The following is a 14,268-nucleotide window of genomic DNA, read 5'->3' as shown; positions in this document are numbered from 1 at the left end:
ATGATGAATGCAGATTTAATCATGCATCTAGGGATTTAGCAAGGTAAAAGTAAATCCGTCGCTGATATAGTCACCAAAATTTAGATTTCACTCTGTCGTGTTATTCTTGGGTGTGTTATGTCCTCTCACATGCATCTGCGTCTGCTTAATAAATAGTCAGTCCCTATGGAAAATGGATTTGTATCCCTTTCTAGTCTTGAGCAGTTTTGGGACCTTTTCTACAGTGGCTGCAGAACATGAATTCATTTGCAGACTCGTGTTTTATCCATAGATACCCTTTAATCCACGTGAAACCACGTGACCGAAAGTTTTTGCCCGTTTAACAGCATCATTATGCTTAGCTGTATGTAATACGGATTCATTAGAGCTATGACCTTCGTCATGTTTCATTTTTCTCCTAAATAAGATTGCAGACTCATTTTATCTACTACATCAAGCTCAACTCAAGCTAGACTCTTTGTAATAATTAATTGATACTCGCAAATGAGAGATTTGTAAAAATTGATTTATCAATATGCTTCACAATAATTGAAATCACCGACATTCATCAAAGTATTTGCCAAGCCGACTTTTGAGTTTGAGAACATTTATTTTTTATAACTTTATTTGTATGACAAGCATAATTTACTCATCGGTCTCCTGTTTATTTCCACACGAACAACAAATCATAATCACCGTGTGTGGGTGTGACATTTTCAGTTCATCAATCATGTTTTGAATAAAATCCTGGTGGTCAATTGTTAGCGTCGAGCTCCTTTTATTTCCAGGCACACCCTTCAATGAAATCTCACAAGTGATATTATTAGCAATTAAAACCTTACCCACCTAAGGACGGCGACATGCATCAAAACAACGTTTTTACTCGGCCATCTAGTAAACTGCTTGAGACTAAGTTAGGGGCCAGTACGTCGTCTAATCCCGGACATGTACAGATGACAGACGCAAATAATAAAAATAATGATTCTAAAGTTAATGCCGATTTAATAAAGCCACTAATGTGTAAAAGATTTAAGCGCTTTATAATATTAGATAACTAAAAAAACATACACAACAATAAGATTACAAAAGAAGGAAATGGAAATTATAAAAAACACAAAATAAATACTGACAATAATTAAGGAAGTAAACATTATTAAGTCTTTATATCTCTCATTGGTGAGTTTCAAGAGCACTATTGTAGTCGAAATAGGTGAGCTTCAAGAGCACTCTTGAATAAAGTCAGTGTCCTAGAGTCTACCATCTATAGGCAATTTGTGCTATGTAGCTGGGCCCTGGTACGCAAAATAACGTTGTCCGCATGGTTTCGTTTTGACAACGGGAACAATGGGAACAATGAATATACAAGTGTCGGAAGAGAAGCGTAAATTTCTAGATGGGGTGAACATCTGGTGAGGTCAGATACGTATATTGGACTGGAGATAAATGTAGCATAGTTAATATAATTTTTGTTTGATCCCTGAACTTTTTGATGTGACAACTTAGATTGTAAACATGTATAAGGTGATACAATTAAGAGATTTCTTAATCTAATCGTAACTGGTATGACATTTTTGTATGGAAACTCAGAGGAATACGCTCTGAGAGGATTTGGTTTGATAACCAACTGAGGGATGATAGAATGTTTCCAAGAATGAAGTTGAAGACTTTTTTCATGAAACGCGTCCTGCCAGAAATATTCTCGGGGAGAACTAAACGAGGTCGTCCTTATTACACACAAAACTGAATTCAATTCAGTAATCAAGACGGTGACTCTAAACTTAAGTTAAGAAAAGGTGGAATGTTATATTAATCTAGTTATTCAGATTATTAAATTTCTTTTTTATCGATACAATTATAGTTTGAAACGTAACATTAACCACCAAAGTATACATCATATGAACTGTACATAATGGGAACATGCCTAATCAGTATTTAGCTGCAACAGTGGGTGAGATTTGCTTTGTAAATGGTGATTCTTAAATCTGACTAGTACATGAAATCTTTATCATGAAATGTAGCTGTTTGATTTCTGTATGTGTATATTAACGAATTATAAAAAAGTAGTGCATTTGCATAGATTGGGTATAGTTTGATTCAAACTACACAGAGCGTATTTTGATGCATTCCATTCAAATTATACAAAACAATTGTTAGACAAAGTTCATATTATGTGCTGGCACATTCGATCACGAGAGAGAGAGAGAGAGAGAGAGAGAGAGATTACTGTCAATACATAGGACATTTTGCAAGCAAACGCGCGGGGGGGGGGGGGGGGTCTGGGTTTTTCCTACATATCCCCCCCCCCCCGTAATCATGACAGTTGTAGATATTGTATTTCCATCCATGTTTACCATTTATGTCCAGAAAATAATGTTACTTGGATATACGACATACACACAGAGCAGGGTCCAACACATCTCTAATGCGGGCTGCAAGGCAGTACAAGTTGTGTGTTGGCCTAAAATTCTGATTTTTTTAGACCCTGACAGACTGCTTATAGTGATTCGATTCAACATTTTCGGTATAGACCTACGGTAATGTAGTGAAAGTGCAAAATTCTGAACTATCCGGAACTAGAAAATGTTCGAGGGCTTGCACATGGGAGCTAAGGGAGGTAATTTTAAGTGTTATGATCAGTAACTCCTTCCTCTCTATAAACAATATGCCCATACAAACTTAAAATAAAGGTAAGGGGTTTTAAGTTTTACTTAGGTTTTGACATAGACATAAACAAACATACTAAAATAAATGGGCACTGAACAGTATCTCTCTTTCAGGGATCTGGGTGACAGTGAACAGGATCATTTTTCTTTCCTACCACTCTTTCTAAGTGTTTGCACCTCTCGGATCGGGAACCACGGTCACCATTGTCCTTATTTATTTGTCTTTATTTATCATCTCTAGTCCAAGTCGTGGAAATAACGGACTTAAACGTCTCTATTTCCCAATCTTCGCCATATTTCTTCTGCTGTCCTTGCCTTGCGTTATTTTAGAATCTAGTGTACATACATTTTCTGAAATGACAATAAATTAATATCGGGTCTATGTGATACTTAAATTTTGTGTGGTCTTAGGTAACATGCCAGTCTTTATTTTGAACGGTGACACATTAATTACATTTGTGTGATTAACAAATTATAGTCGAATTTGGTTTCCAATGCCAAATTTGATACCCTCAGACAATTTATGTACTTTTTACCCTTCAGAAGGATTGTTTTGTGGTGAATCAGATACTGTGGAATAAAGAATTCGTATGAAGTGGTCTGGGTTCTCGAACTTGCGTCTCACGTAGTTATTGGGATCACCGTACTCTATTATATCTGCCACGATGTAGTTGACTGTCGCCATACAATTGACGGAGTTGACGGAGCCATGTACCTGGTGGTGGCGCATCAGACAGATACATATTTTCGTGGCTAGGGAAACATTCTGTGTACCCAGTACCTCACGGCTTTCCATCAACGTGATTTTGCAACCTTGCTCTCTTCTGTCTTGGTCTTTTCTCCAATTCTGGTTTCCACACCACTCGATGGTCTTCTATGAATAGTTGTGTATCCCATCGTAGTTGTTAGCCCCATATCGTATGCATGCTCATATATGTATTGCAGGGTCTTCTGGTACAGTTTTCTGGTTTTTTCATATTTGTCTTTTTGCTCTACTTCCTTTGTGGCTGGCTTGGTTTTTACTGCAGGAGGCGGGATTGCTTCGTCATTGCCATCTCTTTTTGTTTTGTTCTACCCCTTCCCTTGTATGGCCCTATGTTGAGTTGTACTAACTATCGGTCACAATAAAAGATAATATTGTATTTAACAACTATAGTACTTTGAAATGCATAATGGAAGAAAATTAAATCCATTGTCATGTCTGCGGGTGTATCTGAAAATATTCAATACTCTTTCTTTAATTCCCCTACCAGCATAATGGTTCTAGGTTTATAATATAATTAGTGGTCCGATACCTATACAGGACATCAGTTTTTACATTTGTCTGTGTTGAAAACCTGAGATGCCAGGTATGCAATACACTAATATGGGCACACAATAGAATAGTCTCGCACCAAGCATTCATATGATATTTTGTAAATAGGAAATTATGGACATGCTATCAGAATAAAGGTAAATATTTAGTGTCAACTATAATACAAAAAGATTGAAGTTTATGAAATGTATAATGCAAGAATATTAAAGCCATTTACTAACCAATGGGTACATCTCAACATATTTAGCACCCTATATTTGAATCCCCAACCAGTAGAATAGTTCTCTGTCTGCAAAATATTTAGTGGGCTAATACCTCATCATATTCGCTTTGGGTTATTTGATAATGAAACAGCCCATTCCAATGTGTAAATGCCGACATTTACATTCCCCAGTTTAAATAAAGTACGCTTGATTTCAACAAGTCGTGTCATAACTCAAATGTACACAACCGGTTACTAAGCAGTACATCTAATTAGGTTTATACTGATTACAGATCATTTCTTTAAATGAAGTTAAACGAAAATTTGGTGCCGGCATCATGTGGGTTTCAGCAGGTCTAACAACCCTACTCTTTTCCTCACGTTTCATAAGGCTGACACACATCCACCACTAGCCAGCTATAGCTCACCACATCTCTAACCTCCATCTCACCTCCCAATTCTGCCACCCCCAACAGAAGCGAAAACACCCATTTTGCATCTACTCGAGGTAAACAGTTCGTTATATTTGGATAGTTTCATTTTCACAGATATCTTAAAACCATCAAAAGACATTTTGGAGTAATGCTATTTATACTTCCTCACCATGGAAAAATGAATCATTTACTGTTCAAGAAAACAATTCTCAAGATATTCTTAATTCAGTTAATACATGTAGAGAAGATGGAGATAAAATGGTGTTGTCCTTATTCATTATCCGTTTGGCGCACACATATTTCTATTAAATTTTGATGAAATAAAACAGAAACTAATAATGTCAACCAATACTTTCTGCTGTTTCAAAAATATCAGCAAGGGAGAAAAGGAAAATTAGAATCTTTTATAACAGTGGAAGTAGATTCCATATCTATATCGACAAAGTGTCGCACCTAAGGATAAGAGAAAATAATAAAATTATTTATAATGTTACGACTATATGGTCTTAAACAAAGTAACTGAAAGACAGAAAACCACAAGTTTGGTAAAATTCAACAAATAATTTATTTCCCTAGAATACAAAGTGAAAATTTAAAAGGAACTTACAGTATTGTGAATTAAATCCCAAATAGTCCTAAAAATTCTATCAACTCACAAGTCCAAATTTATACAGTTCTAAGTTAATTCCAGCTATATTCCAGCAAAAGTTCCAATATTGAACGTGTTGATGTGCCTGTAGTCTCGAATGTGCTAATATGCCAATGCCCTGGAATGTGGCGATGTGTTAACAGTCTTTTGATGCATTACAATAATATAATCCAGACTGAACTTGACTGAATTCACTATAATTCTATTTTTAATGATTTAATTCAAGACGTATCAATGACTATTTTGTAATTCCAGTGAATATTTTATTTTAAAGTTGTCAACAAGTTTGGGAATTTCCAAGTGAACTCTAATATTCTACATGCAGACAGAATAAACATGTTTACATCATTAATAATTTTCGGAATATTTGATCTATAAACACAGAGAATGAATTATATAGCGATGAATTATACTGCTTACAAAATAAATGTTCACTAGTCATGCAAACCATTAACTTGATTTTGGACTAAGGTAAATTATAACATACATACATACATACATACATACATACATACCTACATACATACAATCATAGTGAAATGACGACAAACAATACAAATTACATATAATAGCACTATATACTTCGTAAGAACTTAGATACAAATGCAATAAGATACATATGAAATTTAATTGAAGCCACTAGAGTGTGTAATCGGTTCAGGTGAAAGGAATATCTTGTTTTGGCTACACTTTGTATGAAAGACGTCAAAGTCATTGGCGTTAATTGTAGATTTATTCATAGAAATATTGCCACAAAATCGATCTTTGGGGGGAAAAAATCATTTAAGTGATACTGATTAGTACAGTTTTTATGGAACATGCTGAGGATTGATTCTGTGACCGCTGAGTTACTGAGTACTTTTGGATGCTTGTGAAGGAAATAACAATTTTGATGACCTTCTTAAGTTTGCTTGAAAATTTATTACATACATATCACGATGTGCATCAGAAATCTAAAACATCACCTGTGCTTGATTGTATTGTGTCATATAAAACGCTGGAAAACATATGTACCGAAAGTGAAAAATAAAATTGACGTGTTTGAGAAACAATTGGCTCTATTGTCAATTTTGATTTTGTGATTTTATTTTATTTGTTTGTTTTTAATTATTTAATTATTTATTAATTTATTTATTTGAAGCTATTAATACTTTGGTGTTGTTTTTGAGGCAACGGAAATAATATTACATTTTGAAAAGAAAAGACAATATATTAACACCTTGTTTTTTGTACGATTGTGTGTGTGTGTGTGTGTTTGTGAAAACACGTACGTGTATATGTATGAAAAGCAATTTAAGGTAATTCCACGTACACCATGGCAGGTGTTGATGTATGGAACATGCAAAGTCCTGACGAGTTATGTTAGATAAAAGTTATAAGTAAAATTAAAGTTAAATCTGTTTCATAGACATTTTACTAATGAATGGTACAATGTCAACAATTGCAACTGAAATCTAACACTTTTGTCACTTGTAACCTTCTTTGCGAGGTTTTATTGGCAGTTTGAATTCAAAAGCTAACCAAATGTGTGATTAAGAAGTTAGTGTATGAAATACTGACTTAAGTCTATCGTCCTCTTATTTGTGTGATGATTTCCTAATTTAGATTGTGCCTCCTCCTATAATAGTATTCACTTATACAATCAATAATAATCATTCAAAGATTTCGTCAGGAGTCGAGGTTAACTACACTTACGAAAACAATATAGCACCACTGAATGACAAAGTAAAATTGTATTAAACATGCCTAACACTATTTTTTAAACTTTATGATAAACGAGATTATGCATGAATTCCGTCTTAAAAAGAGATAATTTTACGAATCGTGACTTTGTCATGATACTGATTTCATTCTCCATTGTCTTAGTGTCAAAGCGAAAATGAAATGTTTCCTGCTTTGTAATAATACGGGGTACGCACTGTTTATTCCATATACATGTACAGAGATTTCAGTAGGCCTCAGAAACGCATAAAACTAATCAGACTATAAGTCATTGCAATTTTTTCATCGATTCAAGACGAGGTGAGTTAACCACACAGTTAAGAGAAGCGATATATATATATATAAATATATATATATATATATATATATATATATATATATATATATATATATATATATATATATATATATATATATATATATATATATATATATATATATATATATATATATATATGGATAGTTAGATTCTTTCATTAATGTGTTTGCTTCCTCTGGAGCATATTCGCACGTGTGTGTGTGTTTTATTATTCGTCTAGTAAAAGAGTCAAAAGCCACTTAAAATGAAATCGTGCCATGCAGAAGGTATTACCATTATAATAGCGATCTGATTCATAAGAAGAAACAAAAGGCGCAAGGAGATGGATCTATGAGATAAGGTCAGATTGAAACGTTGAATAATTTGTGTTTCAACGTCCAAGATTCTCTCTGTCTCTCTCAGTCTGTCTGTCTGTCTCTTTCTCTCTCTCTCTCTCTCTCTCTGTATGCTATTTTCAGCTACACACACATACGCTCGTGATTTCTTTAATTCGGGGTAAATACAAGTAAATATTCCGCTGACGCTGCTTTGTTTATCGAAATAGTATTTGCTAAACAAAACCGCTCATAGGTCAAACGTTGCTTTGAGAAAAAGCGTAAGCATGTGTGCAAAGTTTTGTGGTTTGTGATTAATATTAGCGAATATGTTTCATTTAACAAGTACTCAACCAGATTATTTATGTTCTATTCCCTGCCGTGTTAAGGCAAGTTAAGGCAAGTTGAAAGAAAGTCTCGTAGAAAAATTATTGACAACAACAACAGTAATACCCCGACCCCTAATTAGTACACGCTATAACTTTTGACTCGATATAAAGGGTTATTTGTATTTAATTACTATGGGAAAATAAACCATCTTTGCCTTAAGGAGAAAAATATGACTTGGATTACAAAACCGAGAAAATCTTTGGGGATTTGTTTAGGGAAAATTAAGAGGAAAGACAGCGCTATCAACAAATGACAATATTTGTGATCAATGTAAGAATGACTGGGAAACCGAAGTATTCAGTTATGAGAAATTGATTTCTGACGTATATGTTCTAGTATATATTTGGAATAAAGAGTAACTAATCCGTCTATCCTGCATGAGATATTTAAAAAATAACTCTGTTAACCTCTTTATTATAAGGTAAATGTGAATTGTACATAAAAGATATGTGCGTTATCATTAGACTTGTTTCTATTCTATATCGTAGTTTCAGATAAAATGAAATGATCAGTGATATATTTCAGAATAGCGATCTGGAATGAGACGTATTGATTCAGTAAACAAGTTTTAGTATTCTTTTGTTCAGTTGTCGGAAAATATAACCCAGCACAGTCAACTTTACAGTAATAGTGTGAATTGTAAAGGACACTTCAAGTACAAAAATCTAACATTCAGAGTCTAAGCGAATATGTATCAGTTCTGACATGAATTTTAATCTAGTTTCGTCTTCTGCTTTCTAACGTTAAGTCGCATTGGATCGGTCGATTGATCAGATCAAAGTAAAATATAGGTCAAACAATCAACCATCGCAGTCATTATCTATCTACCTGTCTATCTATCGAATAAGAGTCCTTTCAAGCGTATTGGATCCATCAAAGGAATGCATGTGTCAGGGATTAAGATAAATACAACACACTGACAGCGAACGACGAAAAATTAGATTTAAATAACCTAAGCACATTCGACGCTCGGGCTTCATTAAAGGCAATCACAGAGAAGAGACAAGGCAAGAAAAACCCCCACCCCCCCAAAAAAAAAACCAGCAAAAAAAAAAAAAACAACAACACAAAAGCGTTGAAATTACAAACGTTTACATGACTATTTCTAATGTAATTTGAGCTTGAAAATGTTAGATATTTCCCCTAGTTGGTTTCAACTTAACTAATGATATGGTAAACTTTTTATATTAACCTACAAGGGGAGGAACTGGAGCGCCTCTGTTTTTTAATATAAAGTGGTGTAATAGTAAATTATAACCCGGATATTTCACAGAAAGTGTACCTATTCGATTCTGTTCAGCTTCTTTATCATCCAATCGGATCTGATAAGATTGGTCGTTTTGTGTAGTTTTTTAGTTTCTCCGACATATTGAAATCCGCAGATCTATCATATAATGAGATACATTTCATTCGTTGTTTTGCAATTTCTGTTTGGACCATGAATGTTTTTTTTTTTCTTCAGTTATCACTGCCCTAGAGAATGTGCTGATTTCCATCATATGTTGATAGGTTTCCCACCTGTTATCACCACTCAGGAATGGTCTTGTCCTGTTATTCGCTCTGACTAGGATGGTTTTTTGAGCGTTTTCAGTGTGGGGTAGGCTACTGCTGGTTTGTTAGAGAGAATTAAGGTAGGTTAGTATGTTAAAAGATCCTCGATGGGACAGTGTTTTGGGATGTTTTACCTATTTTGGGGTTGTCTGGATGGTAGGTCAGCAAAAAGGTGTCCGATCAACGTTTTCCTTTTCTCATTATTTTAATAGGTCATTTCATTTCGTTTGTTTAGCCCTTTGTGTTGCAACCCTATCAGGTCCTTGTCGTTGCATCGGTTCATCAAATGCTGAGTATACTCCTCCGACCATAGTTTGGAATGTTTCATCGTCAGAGCAAATTCTGAGTATTCTAAGCACCTGGGTATATGGGATGTTTCGAATGCAAAGCTGGCAGCTAAATGGGAGAAGATACCAGTCAACACTTATTTTGTCTTAGGCTGCTTAAAAACTAGTTTTGCACTGTTCGTTGTCATATATATATATATATATATATATATATATATATATATATATATATATATATATATATATATATATATATATATATATATATATATATGTATGTTCGTCTCTTTTAGTTATCTGATGTTATCTCATTTTATTTGTTTCATTTTATTATCGTGATGCTTAAGCAGCCGCGATAAAGTGATATCTTCACATATTTGCCGGTTACAATATTTTTTCCTAAAATTCACGAAACATGGTAGTTAATTTTTTCTTATGTTAACCAAGTGGCAGTTAATTTTTTACATATGTTAAAACATTTCAAACAGTCAATTATTCTAAATAATTGTCTTGTAAATTTCTAAGGGCAAGACACGGAAGTAGGTGGAGTTGTATATTATATTGTAGTGCAGCGCAGTTTAGGGCAGTGTTCCGCAGTGTAGTGTAACGTAGTAATGTATAGTAATGGCATGGCATGGTATGGTATGGCATAGTATAGTATCGCATGTCATGTCATGTCATTGCATGGCATGGTATGGTATGGTATGGCATGGTATGGTATGGTACGGTATGGTATGGCATGGTATGGTATGGTACGGTATGGTATGGCATGGTATGGTATGGTATGGTATAGTATCGCATGTCATGTCATGTCATTTCATGGCATGGCATGGCATGGCATGGTATGGTATGGTACGGTATGGTATGGCATGGTATGGTATGGCATGGTATAGTATCTCATGTCATGTCATGTCATTGCATGGCATGGTATGGTATGGTATGGCATGGTATGGTATGGTACGGTATGGTATGGCATGGTATGGTATGGTACGGTATGGTATGGCATGGTATGGTATGGCATGGTATAGTATCGCGTGTCATGTCATGTCATTGCATGGTATGGTATGGTATGGTATGGCATGGTATGGTATGGTACGGTATGGTATGGTATGGCATGGTATGGTATGGCATGGTATAGTATCGCATGTCATGTCATGTCATTGCATGGCATGGTATGGTATGGTATGGCATGGTATGGTATGGTACGGTATGGTATGGCATGGTATGGTATGGTACGGTATGGTATGGCATGGTATGGTATGGTATGGTATAGTATCGCATGTCATGTCATGTCATTGCATGGCATGGCATGGCATGGCATGGCATGGTATGGTATGGTACGGTATGGTATGGCATGGTATGGTATGGTATGGCATGGTATAGTATATCATGTCATGTCATGTCATTGCATGGCATGGCATGGTATGGTATGGTATGGGATGGGATGATATGGTATGGTATAGTGTGGGATGACATGGTATAATATGTTATGGTGTGGTGTGGTGTGGTGTGGTGTACTATGCTATGCTATGCTATCTATGTTATGCAGTACATTGCACTGGTATAGCATAATATGGCATATGATAGCATAGCATGGTACTGTATGTTGCAGTGCAGTGTAATTTAATGTGTTGTAATGTTGTTCAGTGTGCATTGTGTGGTACAGTTTTGTTTGGCGTGTTATAACTCAGAGTACTACGGTGTGGTTCAGTGTAGTGTGGAGTGCTACATTATATTATATTATATTATATTATATTATATTATATTATATTATATTATATTATATTATTGTATTGCAGGATATCTCATACAAGATCAGAGGTGTTATCCATAGAGCACCTTTTACTCAAAATCTTGACTATGACAAAAGTTAGGAACATTCTATCTGTTGTCTTCGCAGCAATCGTTGCAACAGAAAGACTTTGCATGGCGAAAGTGAGTGAGGAGGACCTATTTCTGGTCTTTGACCACATGGATGAGTATGGAAGCAACGCCAGAAACGATCGTCTAAAACAGAATATAAGTTGGAACCAGTTTCTAACAGTTTTTGTTACTTCTGAGGAAGATATTAAAAACAAAACGTATAAGACAATTTTTAAAACATCCGATAGCAGCAGGCTCCAAGTGAAGTTCAATCGAGACAGAGGTCACGATCGCGCCGACCATGGTGAAATACTGGTCATGAAAGAACTTGAAGACATGGTGAACATATTTAAAGAGCCGCTTGTTCTTTTATTTTCCTATTATATTCCTTGTTCAGAAATTAAAGGTTTAGGCTACTCGTGTGCAGAAAAACTTGGAGAATATCAGAAAGGTCATTCATTCCCGATAATAGTTGCATATAAGAATGTATACAAAGGCACAAACGTTCGCAAATCTGTCAGTTTTTTGACAAATGCAGGAATTAAAACTTTCGAAAAAATTCCCGAGGGAGTATACTTTGAAACATCAAACATATTCCAAACATCGTTCTATCAATGTTTGATTCGGTCTCCCAAAGCAAGTGGTTGCTGCACCGGAGACGAAGAAAACAGGAGAAAAATTGTAGCTTTTTTCACCAATGTAGCTACTTTTGAGGCCTTAGAAAAGTCAACACAGAGGACCGAAATCACCAAAGGGGCTGTAAAAAACGTAGAAAAATCACTGGTTGATAGATTTAGCATAGGTCGTGACTGTAATGACTGTCCAGACTATACGGCAATACAGTCTTCCATAACATACTGTGCTAATCGTGCATTTAATGTCTCGACAATATTTGGAGACCCGGAAGGCAACACCTATCCTTATGACCCTACGTGGAGGGAAACAAGAAAAGGAAAGTGGTGCGAAATTTATAACCAACATCCTTTAACTGTTACTCTCCAACGTGCGATGGTGACGTGTGCGAAACGGACAAATTCAATGCAGTCCTTGTGCACAAAGCACGAGGTACCCAAGAGACCACTAGAGACTGAAATAGTGTTCCGAAAAAACAAGCACGTAAAACAACAATGCAGTACACGACAATAATGACTACGACGATCATTATTGTTATTATTATTATTATTATTATTAGTAGTAGTAGTAGTTGTAGTAGTAGTAACATCAGCGTTTAATAGAAAGGGTATATTTAGTATTTCTTTTCATGCAAAGTTTAGTTTCCATTCGTCTGCTACATGTTCGGTTGCAACATAAAATGTAAATGACCAGAGAATATTCAAAGTGTATGAATAATCATCAAATAATTTAGTGAAAATAATATTTTAAGGTTAATCTTTAAAAGTAAAGTAAGTCTCGAAATCTTCCATAATGTTGAATGTTCAATATTTTTTGCAATAAAGATTGAATATAGTCTCTTGCATAAAATAAATTAATAAAATGTTTCTCAAATGTTGCAATTATATTAAAAAAATTCAATTTTTGTGGATTCTAATTATTATTTATTTGTTTCGTATTTTTGCTTTAGCGTCAGCGCTTTCTATAGATTCGTCAATTTCAGTAGGTGTATGTGTACAAATATTTCTAGAAAATTCATGAAAATATTATACACTTTGCTTCATGTTTCAAATTTATAAATCTACTAATTCTGACATTTCATCCACTATTGCTTCAGCTGCCTATGTTGCTTCCATTAATTGGATACCTTACCACGACTATCAAAATCACCTCAATCGCTAGCACTATTCCGGATTTTTATGTTGCTTCTTCATCCCTTCTAACCTTTTCATCACTCTTCACTCTCATCTTATTTCGTAGTCTTTTAATACATTAATCATTTCTTGCCCTCTTTTTCTCATCTTGCTTCTTCCTCGTCCACTTCCTTGTCTTTACTTCTGTCTCATTTAGGTCCCACTTCAATCTTCTTTTCTTTTCTCCTCTGACACTGGCCTGTAGTCCTACTTGAGCTTGTACTAAGTTTGTAATTTGTATAATTTTGATACTTTAGGGTGATCATAAACCGGAGACACAGACTTCCTTTAAGGCTCTAACCGGCATCCTTAGAAGAACAGCCGTGATAATGATAATCGAACCTATGTGTACAACCATCCTCTGTTTAAATAAAGTCAATATATGCTTGATTTATAATATACCGCAGTCGGGCTTTTCTACGCAAGTAAGGTTTCCGTCACCAATATCGTCACAAAACGCATGCAAAATTCGACCGATTGTGGAAAATAAACTATTGCAGTGCTTACAATTGAAAAGAGGGCAATTGTCACACTAACATTCTGTTCAAGAACTATAATAATTTTTGGACACACGGGATACTACCCTATGTTTCCGGTCTATTCTGCGCATGGCACTGAAAAGATATAATGTTTATGCATCGGGCTATAAAAATGGAATCAGTTCATTTAGACGCTTTCTTTCAGCATTCAGCCGATGAACTAGGTCAGGTTTATAGCTTGTTGTACACAATTCAACGTAAGTAGTATGAATATAGGCGGTTCCGAATAGCAGAGA

The 14,268-nt window shown here is 35.1% G+C and overlaps 1 protein-coding gene across 2 annotated transcripts; it reads left to right on the top strand.

The window, feature by feature from the left end:
• Nucleotides 1-7,198: 7,198 nt before the first annotated feature.
• LOC149793039 (uncharacterized) lies at nt 7,199-13,237 on the top strand. Of its 2 annotated transcripts, none has more exons than XM_089966276.1 (2): nt 7,199-7,264; nt 11,625-13,237. In XM_089966276.1, exon 2 carries the CDS (start codon nt 11,686-11,688, stop codon nt 12,832-12,834), a length of 1,149 nt encoding a protein of 382 aa, XP_089822402.1. In that variant the 5' UTR covers nt 7,199-7,264; nt 11,625-11,685; the 3' UTR covers nt 12,835-13,237. The 2 variants fall into 2 exon arrangements, with proteins under 2 accessions (XP_089822402.1, XP_089822401.1); XM_089966275.1 differs by lacking the exon at nt 7,199-7,264 and adding an exon at nt 7,442-7,623.
• Nucleotides 13,238-14,268: the final 1,031 nt, after the last annotated feature.

This window comes from Sinohyriopsis cumingii, chromosome 8 (genome assembly GCF_028554795.1).
Source record: "Sinohyriopsis cumingii isolate HCF-2022 chromosome 8, ASM2855479v2, whole genome shotgun sequence".
NCBI classification, from domain to species: Eukaryota; Metazoa; Mollusca; class Bivalvia; order Unionida; family Unionidae; genus Sinohyriopsis; species Sinohyriopsis cumingii.
Note: the sequence above shows the minus strand (reverse complement) of the source record. Positions and strands in the feature narration are given on the sequence as shown.

Bases quoted from the DNA above. Each gene is read 5' to 3' on its own strand.
- LOC149793039 (XM_089966276.1), top strand. From the start codon at position 11,686: ATGACAAAAGTTAGGAACATTCTATCTGTTGTCTTCGCAGCAATCGTT.